The sequence below is a fragment of the Homalodisca vitripennis genome, chromosome 3 (assembly GCF_021130785.1).
Source record: "Homalodisca vitripennis isolate AUS2020 chromosome 3, UT_GWSS_2.1, whole genome shotgun sequence".
NCBI classification, from domain to species: Eukaryota; Metazoa; Arthropoda; class Insecta; order Hemiptera; family Cicadellidae; genus Homalodisca; species Homalodisca vitripennis.
In genome coordinates, this window is record NC_060209.1 from 163,517,850 (window position 1) to 163,535,906 (window position 18,057).

General features: G+C 34.4%; 1 protein-coding gene across 1 annotated transcript in view; it reads right to left on the bottom strand.

Annotated features, from left to right (window-relative positions):
- The window catches only part of LOC124357731, a 46,263-nt gene continuing 28,206 nt past the window's right edge, over positions 1-18,057 (bottom strand). The window contains exons 3-4 of the mRNA XM_046809741.1: positions 12,063-12,108; positions 1-3,760 (exon numbers count right to left, since the gene is read on the bottom strand). Coding sequence (XP_046665697.1) covers positions 883-3,760; positions 12,063-12,108 — 2,924 coding nt within the window. The 3' untranslated portion in view covers positions 1-882. The remainder of the gene's footprint in view (positions 3,761-12,062; positions 12,109-18,057) is intronic.

Genomic DNA, 18,057 nt, shown 5'->3' on the forward strand with positions numbered 1-18,057 from the left:
TCAGTTTTTATACACAATATTTATTCACAAGTATAAAAATATGTACAATATTCAACATAAATAAATAACTAATACTATTACACATATTAGTCTGTGTCATAACTAATAGTCTAGCTAAGATTTTAAGTATTGATAGAGAGGCAAGATAAAAAAATACAACAAAAAAGCTAGTAAAACATTGCCTCACAATGATCAAAGAATAATGAAATACACAATCACTCACTGACTATCACAATATTGAAAACAAACACATTCGCTGTTTCCTATAATATTAAATTGTTATTGCTTTAACTATCGTATGAATGTCAATAGATTTGTAATCAGCAAGATATCCTCTATTGTTATAAGTAAGAAAAAAAGCTTCATGAATAATTAGTGATGAGGAGTTCGTCCTGTTTACACATCTAATAACAATTTGAGTGTAAAATTGGGGTTTCATATAACCATGTCCTAAATAGTCGATCCATCTATCAGATTCTCCATTGATTTATATAATATATTGATCAATTAATTGATACCATATTTTAAAATATTTAGTAAAATTTATAATAGTTTTTTCATGTGAAATAAAATATCAGTTACTTGTACTGTACACAAAATTAATTCACAAAATGCCGATTATTTCCCCTATCCCTTCACCAACTGAAATAGTTTACTTTCAGATGAGCTTAACAATTCACATAATTAAATTTATCAAAAATAATCTTTTCAGATGTGTTATTAAAACAAGCAAACTCTGAATATGACAAAATAATAAATTCAATGGCTGGAGACAGATAGAAATTCAGGAGAGTTTAAACGAATAACAAAAGAGCTTATGATTCAGTTGAAATAACTTAATGCCCTAAAGTATTGAGCTCTTCGTCTGTAGTTTTAGATTCATTACATTGCCTTTTTGAAAATTTCTCTCCTTTGCCTTGAAGTTTTCTTGTCCATGTCTCGTACAACATTTTCCATTCTCTTCTGCACGGTATCCAAGTATCTAGCTACTGCATGAGTCGTAGATCTCAAGAGTTCAAGACCCATTCTTAGTTTCATCTGTGCAAGTCTTCTCAGAAAGCCGAAGAAACCATGATCTCGGGAAGGTGCAACTGTTGTCAATTCTGGTTCTTTGGGCATACTCCATGTTGTACTTTCAACTGTGTTTTCATGAGAAGGTGAAGAATTGTCCTTTTCATCATCTGTTGATTTTTCTGTCGTTGGCACATCTGTAGTCGTTGAATCGCCTCTTTCAGTTGTCGTTTGCTCATCAGGAAGTGACCCATCAACTTCGTTTTGATTTAGATCGATTTGTCTCTTTTGACGGTCAAGTTTGATGTTCCTCGGGCCGTGTTCAACTGCCAGCACCCCTTGACGATGCCTAACCTCGTTGTTATAACTCCCAGAAAACATAGACATTGAATCAACATTTGAATACGAGTCATCACTTGCATGCAGAGCACTGAAAGTTGGCTGACTTTTATCGGACTTGTCCTCCTCTGTCAATGATGGTAGACTCTTGGTTTCATCGTACTCAATGTCAGCATAGCCTGTTTGCTTATGGTTGCTACTGGTGTAGCTCCCTGATTGAGTTCCGATCTCAGAAGGATTGCTGTAAGCTGTGTACTCAGCTGGTGTGGGATATTTACTAGATTTGTCTTCACTTACTGAAGGATATTTGCTGTTCTGATTGTCTGTCATAGACGTGTATTTTGTGTTTTGGCTGTCAGTCATGGAAGTGTATTTAGGGTTTTGGTGATATTTACTCTCTTGATCTTCTATCAATGATGAGTACTTACTACTCTGAGAATACTTGGTTGACTGATCATCACTAACAGAGGAATATTTGCTATTTTGGGGCTCAACACTCAGGCCTGTCAGAGTTGAATATTTGACATTGTTAGAATCCGAGTTGCCATTCGAATCGATTGAGGACGAATATTTTGAGTTGTATTGAACACCACTGGTTGTGTCCACAGAAGACGTGTACTTCTGGTCATCGTACCCTGTGCCTATAGAAGCACTGACAGAAGAGGTGTATTTGGGATCTCCATACTGAGTAATCACAGAGCTACCACTCGGACCAGTGTACTGGGCACCACTGAGGCTATATGAAGGACTATACTTTGTATTTAAACTGGCAGAGTCTGGTAAAGTGGAGTAGCCTTCCGGGTTTCTTCCTAGCGTAGTTGACACATCACTCAGTGCTGAATACTTGTCTTTCTGGTATCCCGTTTGGTAACCATACTCGTGAGAAGGATCATACCTGTATTTACTCTGAGTGGAATACCGTGTTGGTGAGGAAGCTGCTGCTGCTGAAACTGGTGATTGAGGTCTTGAGTATTTGTTGTATTTATTTTCTGTTTGCTGCATTCCTGCGAGCACTTGCCCAAACACTGTTTCTTCAGGCTGACCATTATCTACCTCGCCATTGGAATTGTACTCGTTATAATAGTACATATGACCATCTGGAGATGGAGTAGGTGATTTTTCGTAAGTTCTCCGTGCTGCCACTCCACCTCCAAATGGATACAAGAGTAGTCCAGCTAGTCCTGCTGTGAGAACTAGACCTACAATTCCAACTCCTACAGTGGGCATGATCTCCCTGGATAAGTAGTTGTAAATTCTCGTAGACAGAGGTCTAGATCCACTCGGCGCAATCCTAGTAGAATTGTTCTCTTCTGTGATTTTGCTTTCAACAACACCATCTGGTTTCTTGGAAGGGCGGCGACGACGGTTCTTGTTCTTCTTCCTCTTCTTTGTGCCTGGTTTGCGAGTTCTCTTAGTAGTAGTTGTGGGAGTTTCCGTTGTTCCAACTTCCTCTGTTGTCTCTGCATTCACAATGTCTGTGTGAACAATGACTGAGGTAGTCGGAACCAACTCATACTGGTAGACTGGCTTAGATGGTAGTGTTGTAGAAGAGGGAGTGGTGGCTGGACTTGGAGCTGCAGAAACCTTTCTTCTAACTGACTGAGGTGCGAGGGCTTCAATCTTACCTGTTGTGATTGGAGTGTTTGTAGCATTACTTTTTTTAACCGAAACAATATTTTCTGGCTTATTCTTTACTGTTGCTGCAGAAGGAACTCTGCCAACCACTATAGGAGTTTTGTTTTTGAATTTTGCATCTTGCAGCATCAGTGCAGGTATTTTAACAAGAGGTTCTTGATTTACTGATTGTTGAGTTTTCTTAGGGTTTTCAACTTTTGTGATCGTAGCTGCGTTCTTGCTTTCTGATTTAATAAATGTGGAATTTTTTACATTTTCAGGTGCTGTTTTTAGGGCTTCCTGAATTGGCTTGGAAACCTTCTTCTTTGGAGGAGCCTGAGTAGAGGCCACTGCAAGTGGTTTTGTCGGCTGTTTCTTCTGTGATGCCTGAGTCGATTGTTCGCTGCCATTCAGTAGAATCCATGTTGAAATCCCACTTGCAGGAGTTGACTCGGCAGTAGCAGGCTTTACATACTGTGTATTTGTCACTACCTGGTATGAATGAATGTTGTCAGCATCAAGAGGAATTGCTTCACCTTTGCCTACAGGTACAAACTCGTCAGTGTTGAGATGTTGGGTTTTAATTTTTGGTGGTGTTCTGATGTCAGTTGCAACCATGTCTGTCGCCTCGGGAGACTGCAGCAACTGTTTGGTGACCATCTTGAGACTCTCTCCGATAGGTGTCGGGTTGGTGGGCTGGGCTCTAGCGACACTCGCAACTGTGGGCGACGGCTCAGCCTTCACTTGTTCCTGACTCTTGCTTTCTCTCTCTCCTTCGTTTCCCCAAAAAAGTGGCCTAGAAAACAAAAAATAGTAATCAGCCTTTGGGAAATTCTCATACATGATATACCTTTTATAAATTAATGTTATAGTAAAAGAATAACCTGATATAAGGGATCAGATCCAGGAGAGCATAACGAAGTCCTACTAACCAAAAATATGAAGTAACTCATTTATATTTCGTTCGTTAAAATTTATAAGAAACTGCGACTATTACATAGAAATGGTGGGGGGAGGGGGTTGAAGCGGAATGATTGGGGCATGGTTCTTAGGACATGACGGGGCATGACAAAAATTCTTTCCGGGGCCAGCCCTGCAAATTACTATGCAAGTTATGATATAATATTAAGTGTAATAAAATATATTATATTAAGTTTTTAACAACTGTTATATTTTCCTAAAAATAGAGATGACCAAACAATCTGTCCGTGAAAACTTTTGAATGGTTATTATAATTAAATTAAATTTAGATGATATTTTTAAAGTAATAGGTCTTACATTTTTATCTTCAATATAATAAAATTTGGATTAAACATTCAAATGTATAATGTGTTACATTAAACATTAAAACACTAAATAAATAAACTAAAGATGCATCAAGATGAAGTTTTGCAAGATACTACGTATTTATAATTTGTCATTGAATACATTTGAAAAACATATTTTTGGGCATATTGCAAGGAGACTGTCATTAGATCTCATGAGTCCACATTTTTCAGGGTCAAACATTTCCTATTCAGACTGCAATTTCACCATAACAGTGTTTGCAACTCAGAACATTTTATATCCATAAATAGAATAGCAAATCAAAATAAACTTATGTCTAAAAGTATAACCGAATGGTATAAAAGCATCCCTAAATTACTTTTGTTTTTGTTGAAAAATTATCAGACAACATGGACTTTTTGAACACCTCCAGATTTTCTTGTAAAACATTTGTTTATACAAAAGAATCAATCAATCAAAGGAAACCATGAAAAGTATCAATATGTATTGAGCATACATATCTGTAAATGTTTGGGAAAGTACTAAAGGTTGAAACATTGTTGTAATAAAATTTAATCTAAAAATAACATAATTTAATAATATAAGCAAGTTATTTCATATACTGGTATTTAGTCTAGATTAAATATTATCTTTATGAATACATTACTTACATTCTGAGGTTTTTTTAAAAACGCTGTAATAATACAACTGTTATTTATTTATACATTACAAACCCAATGACATTAAGAAATGGACTCATGTCAAAGCTTAACTTATTTTCCATTCAAGTAAACAACATTGTAAATAAGACAGTGTTTTTACCTTTAATAAGTATGAGTCTTATAACTAAAGCAGTGTAAAAAATAAGGGTACCTTTTTTTGTCAAAGTCCCTCTTGGGTCTTTCTTAATCCAAATTATGTCAAGGAATACTGCCAACATCTCTTTGTTTTAGTGTTTCTGGGATTTAAGATTAAATCTACAGTTTCATGAGTCATGGCTCTGAGAGGCGATACTTTTTGTAAAATTTTGTAAGTAAAACAAGTGGATGTTTTCAAAGACTGTGGATGTTTACAATAAACATTAATCAGGAGTGTAAACAATAAAAAAATAAGGTGATAAGTTGGACAGTGGATTGAGAGCAACACATGTTTTATAGTAATCAGTTGTTTTAAACTAAGCAAAATTCCTCTCATAAGATTAACATTGGAACCTTAGAAGCCTGTGAGGCAGAGCCCTATAGTCAGTTGTATTTCAAATCCACAGACACTTGCAGAGTGTATGAGATACAATTTGGTACAAGATAAGAACAACATAATAAATAGTTATAGATACCTGAAATCATTGTAAAATCTTTTATAACAGATAGGTGCCTTTGTAATACCCTCATACTATTCACTCATAGTATACTCTCATGTGGTTACCTCAGAATACCCTTATGTATTACTCTCATACTATATCCTAACAGTATTACATCATAATATACATTTATAGTATTTATGGTAGTATATACATATATTGGAGATAACTTTTGGCATGAATCAATAAATCGAACAAATTTGAAAACAAGTCACCCTCTGGTATCTGGTATTTTACTGTTCTTGTTACAGAAATTTCACAGTTCATTTTTCTTTTTAATAAATTTTAGACATTGACAATAATTATTGATTTTATAAAGAACATAACATTTTTATTTATTTATCCTACATTATTAAAATAAAATGTGTAATTAAAGTTGCTTCATTTAATTAATTGAAAGGCAGTATCTGTGATAACAATTTTGCATAACTTAGCCTTTAAATTTATACAAAACTAGACTTATGTAATAACATATTGAGAAGTTTACTGAATTCTCTATATTCAAAAGAAAGCTATTTTGTACTTACTCAAAGTTTATAGTGTTATAGTACTTCAAGGCATATCATTGCAAGCCTAACTGTTTTGCTTTATTATTTATTACTACTATAAAGACATCTCAATCAATAATACTTGTGTATCACAAAAAAACTCATCTTCTACACTTGTGCGAAGTTTAAACAATAAAACTCAGGCCAAAGTGTGTTAAGCAGCAGTTTATTTGTAACACCCAGGCTTGCAATGATATGCCTTGTTTTATAGTAGGTACATACATTATATTGTTGAGAATAATAGTATTTCAATCAAAGAAATTGTGACATCTGGGAAATAAAACAAATATTTTGATCAATATCACCAATTTATTAACTTAGGTAAATATATCACATTTAGAGTTAAGAGGAACATAAAAAGAAATCCATAAATATTAATAGTTCATATAGTAAAGAAATAAGAAGATAAAAAAACCTTATCTTAATGAATTTCAGTTGTCTTTACCCACAACTCATCGAATGTGTATTGTATAAAAATTATATAAATTAATTTTTGTTTTGTAGAATGTAAAAATCTTATGATTAAAATACAAATTAAAAATGGCAACTTTGAGAAAAGTATGAGTGTTTGGTTGCGTAGGTAAAAAAAACTTACATTAAAAGCGTAGTTCCTATAAAGTTCCAAATTATTAATGAGTGGAGATGTACAAAGTCTCTTAAAACTGATCATTACAAATTAGGCTTATGACCTGTCTATATATTGATTATTTTAGTGTAATCAAGTTCAAAGATTAGTAATTTGTCTAAACCATTTCAAAATAAATGTCAAAATTAAGCAACTCTTGACTAGTTGTTGTAAACTGGGTAACAGTACAAGGTGTAATTAGTAATTTAATGAAAGCTGCTATACATTAATTATTGTCCAATGTTTTTCAATGTTGCCCAAGATCACTAATGACCTCTTCAACAATAGTTGTTGGCAGAATTTAAGCCGAGGGATAAGAAATATGAAGTGCCACAAATACAAAAATGATAATAAAAATTTAAATGCAAAATTGGTTGCCAATATAATTACAAACAATTTAAGCAATGACAATTTGTGGCCTTAAATTAAAAATCGGCATATTTCACACTCAGGCAATTACTCATCAATAAATTAATTTTAAAAGAATTTGGATTGTTTGAAAGTACTTATTACAGTGTTTGAAAAAAAACCAAAGGACGTTCCTTTGAAAATACAAAAAATTGTTTTAATCAATGTGTAATTATATGTTCAGATTTATCAGCTGTGGATATAAATTGTATGGTCAGCTTCTATTTCTACAAATTAGATTTAAAAAGCTAGAGACATTCTAAAAAAATCAATATTTTTAAAAGATCAAAAACATGTTTACTTAATCACCTTGAACACCTTCACTGCAGTTCTATACTGAGTGATACTGGACAGACTCACAGCCTCTTTGCCACAGGCAATTGTTAAAGTGTTTATTTTTTCTATTTAAAGCCCAGATATCAGCTTTATTTTAGATATTTATATATATCTAAAATAAAGCTTGGTTAAGTCTTGGTGGCACATTCTGAAGCGGACACTTTGATACACAATTTTTAAATGACATAATACCAAATATATTTTTTATCTTTTTTGAAACGAACTTCTGTCTTGCTTTCCTCTATCAATTTACAATATACCCTAATCAATAATTTTATCCATAATCTTAAAAATAAGAAGAAATCTGAATTAATTGTGGACTAAAGTGTATGATTGTTATGAAACACAAGAATAAAATTACATTATATTGCTACAAAATCATAAAATGCAGTGGAATTGTAGTGAAAGTCAATTCTCTGGATAATTGAAAATCCGTTAGTAACTCGAGAGCTTGAGTATACTTTTCCCAAATGTGAATATTTTATGAGTTTTAACAGTCGCTGGAGTCATCCGGACTGTATAGTTTGTACTAAATGAAATACAAATTAAAACCTAATTACACTCAGCTACTAAAAATTATGCAGAGTTACACTATTGATAAACTACTATTACAAATCATACAATGGGCTAATTGACAAGCTCGGGATTTCATAGATCGTAATTATTTTGACTTAATACCTAAAACGATCTGTTTTAGGTATTAAGACATTCTAATATACCTAATTAGAATGTCTAATTAGGTATATTAGACATAATTGAAATATTGTGTCATAGACCTAATTGAAATATTGTCTACATAAGCTCAATACCAAATCAGATATCTCGAAACTACCTTAGCTTGTAGCTAGTCTTGTGTGATTTACACAAGAATCAATGGTATTCCTTGTGCAGAGAAGGGCAACATAGCCAATACTGGTCCAGGTTCAATAGGAAGATAAGATTGAGTAGTAGTAATTCTTGATAAAAGTACTTGCTTTCAGTAGACGAATTCTATAAGCTGCCACTTTACCAGATATAATTTTATTGTTACTGTATACTGAGGTCAAATAATACTCTATTTGCCTAAAAACATCACCTTATAGTGTGGCTGTTAAGATGTGTATTTGCTTTTGGTGTCACTCCTAATCATACGCTCCTTTATTTACGCTTAATCAATCTTTAGTTTTAATACCTAAGTGATAAAATGAAAATTTAAAATGTTTTATACAAATGTATATAGTGATGAATCAATTATATATATATATATATATATATATATATATATATATATATATATATATATATAATTATATATATATTTATATAAATAAGATTGTATTGTTTTGGTAGGTCCCAAGTTTAGTACAAGAAAACAGACACAATAATTTTTAGCATTCAAAGAAGTTTATATTTATTTAGCCAAAACAGTTTTTTGAGTAAAAAAGTTTTCAAAATAAATGAAATTGAATTTTTGTCCAAAATATGTTTTTCCTGATATTATTTACTTTTTACATCCAAATACTTTTTCTCCTTTATATCTGATATAAGAATTTAAATACTATTTAATATAAAATAATTTAAAAGTCTCTAAGTTTCAGTATTTTGTACAGTACTATTTTAGAAAGCAGGTGATCGTAACAAGTTGCAAAATTAGGATATTAGCTATTGTAGTACTGTTTCTACCATGGAGATACAAGTAGAAGAAGTAATTACTACAGTATTAAGTCTCAATGACACATACTATTGATAATATTTTTAATGTCATTATTGGATTAACCCTATTTTTGATGTTATACTCAGGTACCAGCAATAAAAGCTGGTCTTAAAGAATTATTATAGAAAATTATAAGACAATTTAATGGAAAATGTTGAAAAGAGTTAAAAAAATCACTGTTGATTGAAAACTGTGTATTGTACAATTCAGCAGCTTACTGCATTGAATGAATATTAGGCCTATATCCACTATCCAATATTTTAGTAGTGTGTTTCCTTAACCAATTTACAATAAAAACCAATCTTTACCTTGGTTTAACACAAATTTGTTCTTGTCAAATTTTATTTTTGATGATGATTGTTTTATTTTTTCAATGTAATAGGCAATAAAGTAAGATCAAATGTAGTTTATCTGTTTCTTCAGACATGCGTACTAAATAATAAAGACTGGAAAATTTTATAGACTGGCCTAAAAACACAGTCTACCTTATAATTTTTGTTTAAAGTATAATTTTATTTTAACTTTTATAACTGCACTCTAATATGTAATGAAATTCCATCATATTGTTAAATTATGCAGTTTGAGATAAAACATCACTTGGTAAAATTTATAATCATAGAAATTATGTACATGTACAGTTTTGTTAAAAGTAAGCTAAGCCATGAGACCTCAAATAGTTTAACTAAAACAAAGAGCCGAGAATACAATTTTTACTGTCATAAAAATCCAATGCTGTCAAGAAAAGAATCCAAAGTCATTCCAGAATTGAGGCTTCGTTCAAACCTCAGAGCAGAGTCTCTAAATCTATTAGGGGATCTGACATAAACATTTCGTCGATTTATGGTACCAGATCGCCGACCGAACCAATAAGAAGGGAAGATCCAGGGAAGGATGAGTGCTGCTACTCCTAAACCGCTGGCTAGAAGTATTGATACTGGAGCGAACAGGAAAGACCAGAAGGACAGACTGATAGGATTGAAGATGGTCATTGAGGCAAAAAAAGAGGCGATGTGTTCAAGGATAGTCATTGATCCACTAGAAGGTTTCTTGGTTGTGGTAGCAATGGTGGAAGAATCTGGGATATCATCTAGTGGAATATCTGCTTGAACACTGGGGGCTTCAATTTGTCCCTCACCATTTACATTGTGAACTGGGGCATTTAAGTTTATAACACAATCTTTGTTCTCTAAAGAGTTTGTTATAGTTTGAACATTGAACAGTTGAACTGAGGGACAATCTGAAGTACTGCCTCCATTTCCACCTCCACCAACACCAACAACACTACTAGCTATGTTACCTCCACCTCCAAGAACCCCAGGAATTATAGGTGGGATTGGGATCAGGCCTCCACCTCCTGGTCCTCCCCCACCACCACCTCCAGCAGGATATACAGGATCATCTAATGGTGGGGAAGCCTCAGGTATGTCTTCTGGAGAAGCCAGTATAACAATGGAGGGAGGTGGTTTTCCTGAAGATATAGTGGCAGGATTTAGAGAACTTACTGGAGGTCTTGGAGCGGTAATGGGTGTAGCAATTATGTATATTGGAGGTGGAGTTGGTTTGTGAGGATAATCATCATACAGAGGAGAATCGTGCTCTGGGGTTGGTTCAGGAGAAGGCTCAGACTCTGGTGTTTCATCACCAATGATAACTTCAGGTTCAGGATCAGGATCTTCTAATTCTGGTTCAGGTTCAGCTTCTGGTTCAGGAAATGGATAGTGTGACTGCCAGGAGGGCTCAGGTGATGGTTCGGGTTCTGGTTCAGGATGAGGGTGAATAGATGTTGAAGTGTGAATAATTACTGATGTATAAGGGAAGTGTGGCTCGGATGTAGTATAGTAATTTGAAATTGGTGTTATAGTACTTGGTTTATAACTGTAGTGATACACTGGTTTGTGCGGTGGTTCTGGGGATGGATAGTGATGTGTGGATTCTGGTTTAGGTGGAGGTTCTGGTGATGGTTTGGGGTGATGGTAGGATGGTCGTGGAAAGGGTTCAGGGGAAGCTGTTTGAAATTGGATATGTGGTTTGTGACTTTCGTGGTGATGGTGGAGATAATAGTCAGGAGGCTTTGGGAGAAGTTCTTGTGGTGTGTCTTGCACTAGGATGACAGTGGGCTTCTTGTGCCATACACCAGGTTTATGGTGATGGATAGGCTCTGTGGTATGGGAGAGGATTAAATCATCAAGTGAATCAGATTCCCATTTGGAACCACTGGGTTGTTTTACAAGAGGAGATACTATTTGTACTAACGTCCCTGCACTATCATGTGGCAGTTTTAAATCAGGCAAAGAATTGCTGACAAAATTATGCACCAAATTGTGTGTTATTAAGTTCATTTTTGTGTCTGAATCATCTTTATCGTTAGGCGGCGCCAAAGAAACCGGAAGCCATTTCAGCTCCTGGTCCTGCAATTCCTGTGCTTTTACAACAGACACTTTTCGGCCAGGACGCTTATTGGAGCGGCGACCTCGTCTTTGAGTACCTAACCTAGATATAGATTTCCCGCTAACAATTCTTTTGTTATTTAATGCATTAAATGATTGCTGGTCATTAATACCCAGCAGTTTGTGGTTAAATATCGAGTTATTTCTATCCCACCGAAGTCTACTATCAGCGTATGCGGAGTCCTTCGAAATGTTACTAAACCCCTCTGGTAAAGAACTTCTAAAATCAAAGGTTCGATTGTTGAAAGTATTGTTTTTCATAGAAACGACAAATGTTCTAAAACACATATGTATACTAATCGTTCTATTCAGACCACTAGTTCTAATTTCTCTAAGACATTTCCTAAGTGCAAGAGCCTCGTCTTGTCGCGCCAATAATGGTTGACTCCTGAGGATTAATCTATGTCCAGATGAGTACCTGTTGGCTCTATGTCCAGAGACCACTGGACGCCACGACTCAGAATCTGAAACAAAAACACGACTTATTAGAAATCGTCGAACTCTATATACACTATCTATGTAAAATAGATTTACTAAAATAAGTACATTCGCCTCATCAAAAAAGTTGTTAACACCTGTTTGATATGGCAAAATTTGCTTTGTTGCTATTTTTTGAAGTTGAAACTTAAAACATGGCAGAGTAATCTTTCGTCTGATATTAAAGTTAGTGTTTGGAATCAATAATCTCGATGGTTACGTTCCTTTATAGTAAAAAGTCAACTTCTGAAATAAAACCGTTGTGGACATAAGAGAACTTAAAATTGTTATTGTATCAATTATTTTAAAATGTTTCACACGCGACCGACGTCAAGAAATGTGCGAACATGATTGAATATTTAGTTTCAGGGGAAGCTGTATAGTCTCGGTAATTATAAGGTCTCCTGTACGTAAGAAACAGTAATTATAGTAATTAATACTTCTGTGGTTAAAGAAAGTTAGGTTAGGTTAGGGGCCTACATTTTAAGTGGGCTGTTGGATTACAGACAAACTAATTAACAATGCCAACTTTCAATTCTCACGATGTGCTGGCTGGATCCAAATAACGTTTTAGTCAGCTGAGGCTTATCGGATTTTTCACGAGGTAGATAAGAAGTATCGTGTATCTATCATGTTACTTGTCCGAATTGTTTGAAACCGTATTTCTTGCAAGAGATAAACACATTCTCTCTTAAATAAATACAAATGTATTTACTGTCCAAGCGTCCTTTTTCCCAACAGTCCGTTATTTACTTTTCAATCAGTCTGAAAACATAGACAGTAGGAAAAATATAGCCTACATAGTTAAATTTAGTTATTTAATTTTAAATAGATTAGGTTAACATTAAATTTAGTAATTTTCCTTCATACGCGTTCGTTAAAATGGTTAACGAAAAGGAGCTTAACATGCTTAAGTACACGCCAAATCTCAAAACGGTGTTAATGTTGAGTTTTTTTAGCTCCAGTTCATCTTCCTCTTAGTCCAGCGTCTGGAATCACACTTCATTCCTGGAATCTGTACTCATGTTCGTGTGAAGAGATCCAACAAAAGTTGGTGACGAAGAAGCTCAAGATGAACTCTACATCGACAACAGATAAACCTAGACTACAAAATATAGTGCAGTTTAGGTGAAGTGATATTTTCGTTGTCTCATCGGGTGCACAATACTGAAGGTGAACTAGAGCTACAACAGATAAACCTAGACTACAAAATATAGTGCAGTTTAGGTGAAGTGATATTTTCGTTGTCTCATCGGGTGCACAATACTGAAGGTGAACTAGAGCTACAACAGATAAACCTAGACTACAAAATATAGTGCAGTTTAGGTGAAGTGATATTTTCGTTGTCTCATCGGGTGCACAATACTGAAGGTGAACTAGAGCTACAACAGATAAACCTAGACTACAAAATATAGTGCAGTTTAGGTGAAGTGATATTTTCGTTGTCTCATTGGGTGCACAATACTGAAGGTGAACTAGAGCTACAACAGATAAACCTAGACTACAAAATATAGTGCAGTTTAGGTGAAGTGATATTTTCGTTGTCTCATCGGGTGCACAATACTGAAGGTGAACTAGAGCTACAACAGATAAACCTAGACTACAAAATATAGTGCAGTTTAGGTGAAGTGATATTTTCGTTGTCTCATCGGGTGCACAATACTGAAGGTGAACTAGAGCTACAACAGATAAACCTAGACTACAAAATATAGTGCAGTTTAGGTGAAGTGATATTTTCGTTGTCTCATCGGGTGCACAATACTGAAGGTGAACTAGAGCTACAACAGATAAACCTAGACTACAAAATATAGTGCAGTTTAGGTGAAGTGATATTTTCGTTGTCTCATCGGGTGCACAATACTGAAGGTGAACTAGAGCTACAACAGATAAACCTAGACTACAAAATATAGTGCAGTTTAGGTGAAGTGATATTTTCGTTGTCTCATCGGGTGCACAATACTGAAGGTGAACTAGAGCTACAACAGATAAACCTAGACTACAAAATATAGTGCAGTTTAGGTGAAGTGATATTTTCGTTGTCTCATCGGGTGCACAATACTGAAGGTGAACTAGAGCTACAACAGATAAACCTAGACTACAAAATATAGTGCAGTTTAGGTGAAGTGATATTTTCGTTGTCTCATCGGGTGCACAATACTGAAGGTGAACTAGAGCTACAACAGATAAACCTAGACTACAAAATATAGTGCAGTTTAGGTGAAGTGATATTTTCGTTGTCTCATTGGGTCGGGTGCACAATACTGAAGGTGAACTAGAGCTACAACAGATAAACCTAGACTACAAAATATAGTGCAGTTTAGGTGAAGTGATATTTTCGTTGTCTCATCGGGTGCACAATACTGAAGGTGAACTAGAGCTACAACAGATAAACCTAGACTACAAAATATAGTGCAGTTTAGGTGAAGTGATATTTTCGTTGTCTCATCGGGTGCACAATACTGAAGGTGAACTAGAGCTAAACTCAAATTCACATTCAATCAACCCTTCCCACCATAGCTACGTTATGTATCCAAAACTGTATAATCATAAATCTATCATATAAGCAGAATGCGGAGTGTATTACAATATGTGTGGAATAAATTACCTTATCTACTCTCCCTAGCTTTTGTCTGCATAAAGTAAAATATATTTACACATTTTACTTATTTTAGTATGTGTTAAAAAGCTAAATAAAATGTAGTCGTGACTAAAGCAGCCCGTACCCAAGATAGTCGGATGAAATTTGAGGCGATGTTACCATATCGCTGTGTGAAGCTATATCCTTAGACTATATACTATGTATTGATGTAAAATGAATTTACTTTTTTAATCTTAAATCTGTGACAGGATCGGCTCAGGAAATACGTTCGAATTGGGTTATAACCACGATTATTATAAAAATTAAATTTCTAAGCTTAACAAAAACAAGTTATACCAACTAATCATGTTAAGAATGATGCCAGATTTCACTTAATGTTTGATTTCATGTTGACAGATTTTGAGAATAGTCTAAAACATTTATAACAGTAAGAAATTGGATTGTAATAAAGTCATTAAATGTAAGTACTGCCTAGATGGCGTTGGCTTCTCAGTTTTTACGATACAACTTGCGAGATTGCAGACCATGGCGTGCAGCTGCAGCTGAGGCGATCGAAGGACCAATAGTAATGCAAACTTCAACATTCACTTCTGTATGAATATATAAATATTTTAATATTCAAATAAAACAAAAGGCATAAAATTTTAATTTATAATACGTACTAAAGTAATAAGTATATTTATAGCCTTATCAGAGGATTGTAGAAGGTTTATATGATATGCCCATTAATCTAACTCATCACCAGGCGACGCGACGCTGCAAAATATAAAATATATCAAAGCGCCTGCACATTATAAACTGCAATTAAGACAGTCACGTATATTAAATAGCCAAACACTATTTGAAGGCCCTAAGTTTTGATGTATATTTGTCTTCAAAATAAATTTCTGGTTGAATTTAAGGCTTGAGTGTTAGACAACTTTATAATAAAGTACATGCACGTGTAAAATGGCTATAAAATACACTTTTGAGAGATTTTCTTGATCGTGACAACAAGGTCAACTCTACATCAGCGTTGAAAATATAATTCACTTGAATCAGAAGTTCTCATACACGGACAAAGCTTACGAAAAGCGTGGGAATCAGATATTTTTATTAGTTATACAGAAAAAGCTGCAATTATTTATACTTGTTCGTTGAAATGATGAAAAAAATTAAAAAATAAATAAAAAGAGTGTGGATACGTATTTTATTATATCTTAAAACGAGACATCTCCGATAACTATACTATGAGAAATCACAGCGTAAAAGTGAATGAGGTTAACATTGTTCTTACTGGACAAACTCAAGGAACATTTCACTACAACCGGCTCGTAGTGCAAATTCGTATCATAAATTTTAAGGATAAGAATAATTTATTCACACAATAGAACGCAAAGGTTTTCTATGCAAGTCAAAACATCAGTATCAAAAGAAATTATAAAAAAGCAACAGAACAACTGTTTACAATAGAGCATACAATCTAAAGGTAAAACACAATAAATTCTTGCAACAATTTTAAGTTATTCCTACTACAAAAACAATCGGTCTAATCAAGACATGGGTATCACGAGAGCCTCGTGGAGACTGTAGAAAGCCTTTCCGATCAAGTAAGCCTTTACGAGTAAATAATTTTTAAACTCTTTACATTTGTTTGAATTTTCATTACATTTGGAAGTAAATTGTAGAGTTTAGGACCAAAATAAAAATTGAGTTTTGAAAAGGTTGAGTCTGAAATTAGGTAATTTCTATGCCGTGTGTTATTATCATGATTTATATGTGGAAAAAGATTTTTATTTTGAAAAACAAACATTATTGAATGAAAAATGAAAAGGGAGGCCAAGGTTAGGATCCCACTAGATCGAAAACGCTCTCTACAGCTCTCATCTGGTCTTATTGCCCAAACGACCCTCAACGCTCTATTAGAAGAGTGAATACTCTATTAAAGTTGATGACACTAGAAATCCCCAAAATATTATTCCGTACAGTTGTGACTCTATCGTAACTAAGTTATGATAGTATAGATACGTTCAGTCCTGACCCTGAAAGAGTCTGAGAGCTCGGCACCTCTGGGTCTGGGACGGAAGGTGCTCAGTTATTTACCCGGAAGTCCTGTCCCGTCCTACAATGGAGGTAAATTACACCTGAAGCCGAACAGAGATGAGAGCTCTTTGTGAGAAGTGGGTCATGTTTAGGCGCTAACAATACGGAGTCGGATGGCCCAGCTCCGGGCAGAGACAGCGCCAGGCTGGCACTGCGCTAGCGGCGGGAGGTGCGGTTTGTAAAACTGGCTCTCCCTTGTTACAAGTAATGGCACGTCTGTCTGATGTGCCTGGGTTAATTGTGTGTGAGTCAGAGAGAGACTGTCTATAAAATGGTGAAACGGTAAATAAGTGGTAGATAATCGGATAAGGATAAACACAAAGCAAATTTAAAACTGGAAATCAGGTACTTAGATACTATAAAACAATCCATTGGAGGTTTGGTTTCAGTTGTAAACATGATTGACGATTTTTTAAGACAAAAGTGGCTCTTGATTGCGCTCAGTCAAAAAGTGTCTTCCCCAAACGGATATGAAATATCTAATTACAGGTTAGATATACCACTAAGAATTTAACAAAAATATCTACTGAATTATTTACAACAAATAAAGTAAGTAGAACACGACATATAAATGGAAAACACTGAGAAGAAACGAATAAAAAAGACAAAGACATAAGTAAAAAACTTAAAATGAAGAAACGTCCTAAATATGTATAAAAGTGCTTGGCCACAAATGCAAGTTTTAAAATTCTTTGTCATCAAAAAGACAAAGATAAGTTGCTTTGGTAGTGGTCTTGAAGAGACACAGCAATTGACATAAATTAAGAAACCTTCACGAGTTTTTTTAAGTTTAAACTGTAAGCCTATACTTTTTAATAAAATGTTCATTTTACTTGAGTTTTAGATTTAGATCGATGAAATACTTTCCATGAGCCCAACGGCAGTAGCCTATATTTTCTGACATTTTAGTATTGCCAACCAACCAACATTTCCCATCAGTTAGTGCCCGTGTCATTTACGCTAATAGTTTCAAAATCAACGGTGGATTTTTTCCAGTTTTCGAAATTTGAGCGTCAGTTATAGTTATTTTTGTTTTGATTGCTGACTTTCCTGGCTCGTTTCCCAATTTTAACACTGCCTTATGTTTACTTTCCTCTGGCGTATTTGTTTCCTCTTCTCTCTATGTAATTAGATTTTTCTGTACACAATACAAATTTTACCATAGGCTATGCTTTTTAATTTAATTTCAATTTATATTTCTTCTAATGCCAGGTTGTTAAGGATTTTTACATTTTACAACCAATGTTAGTTAGAT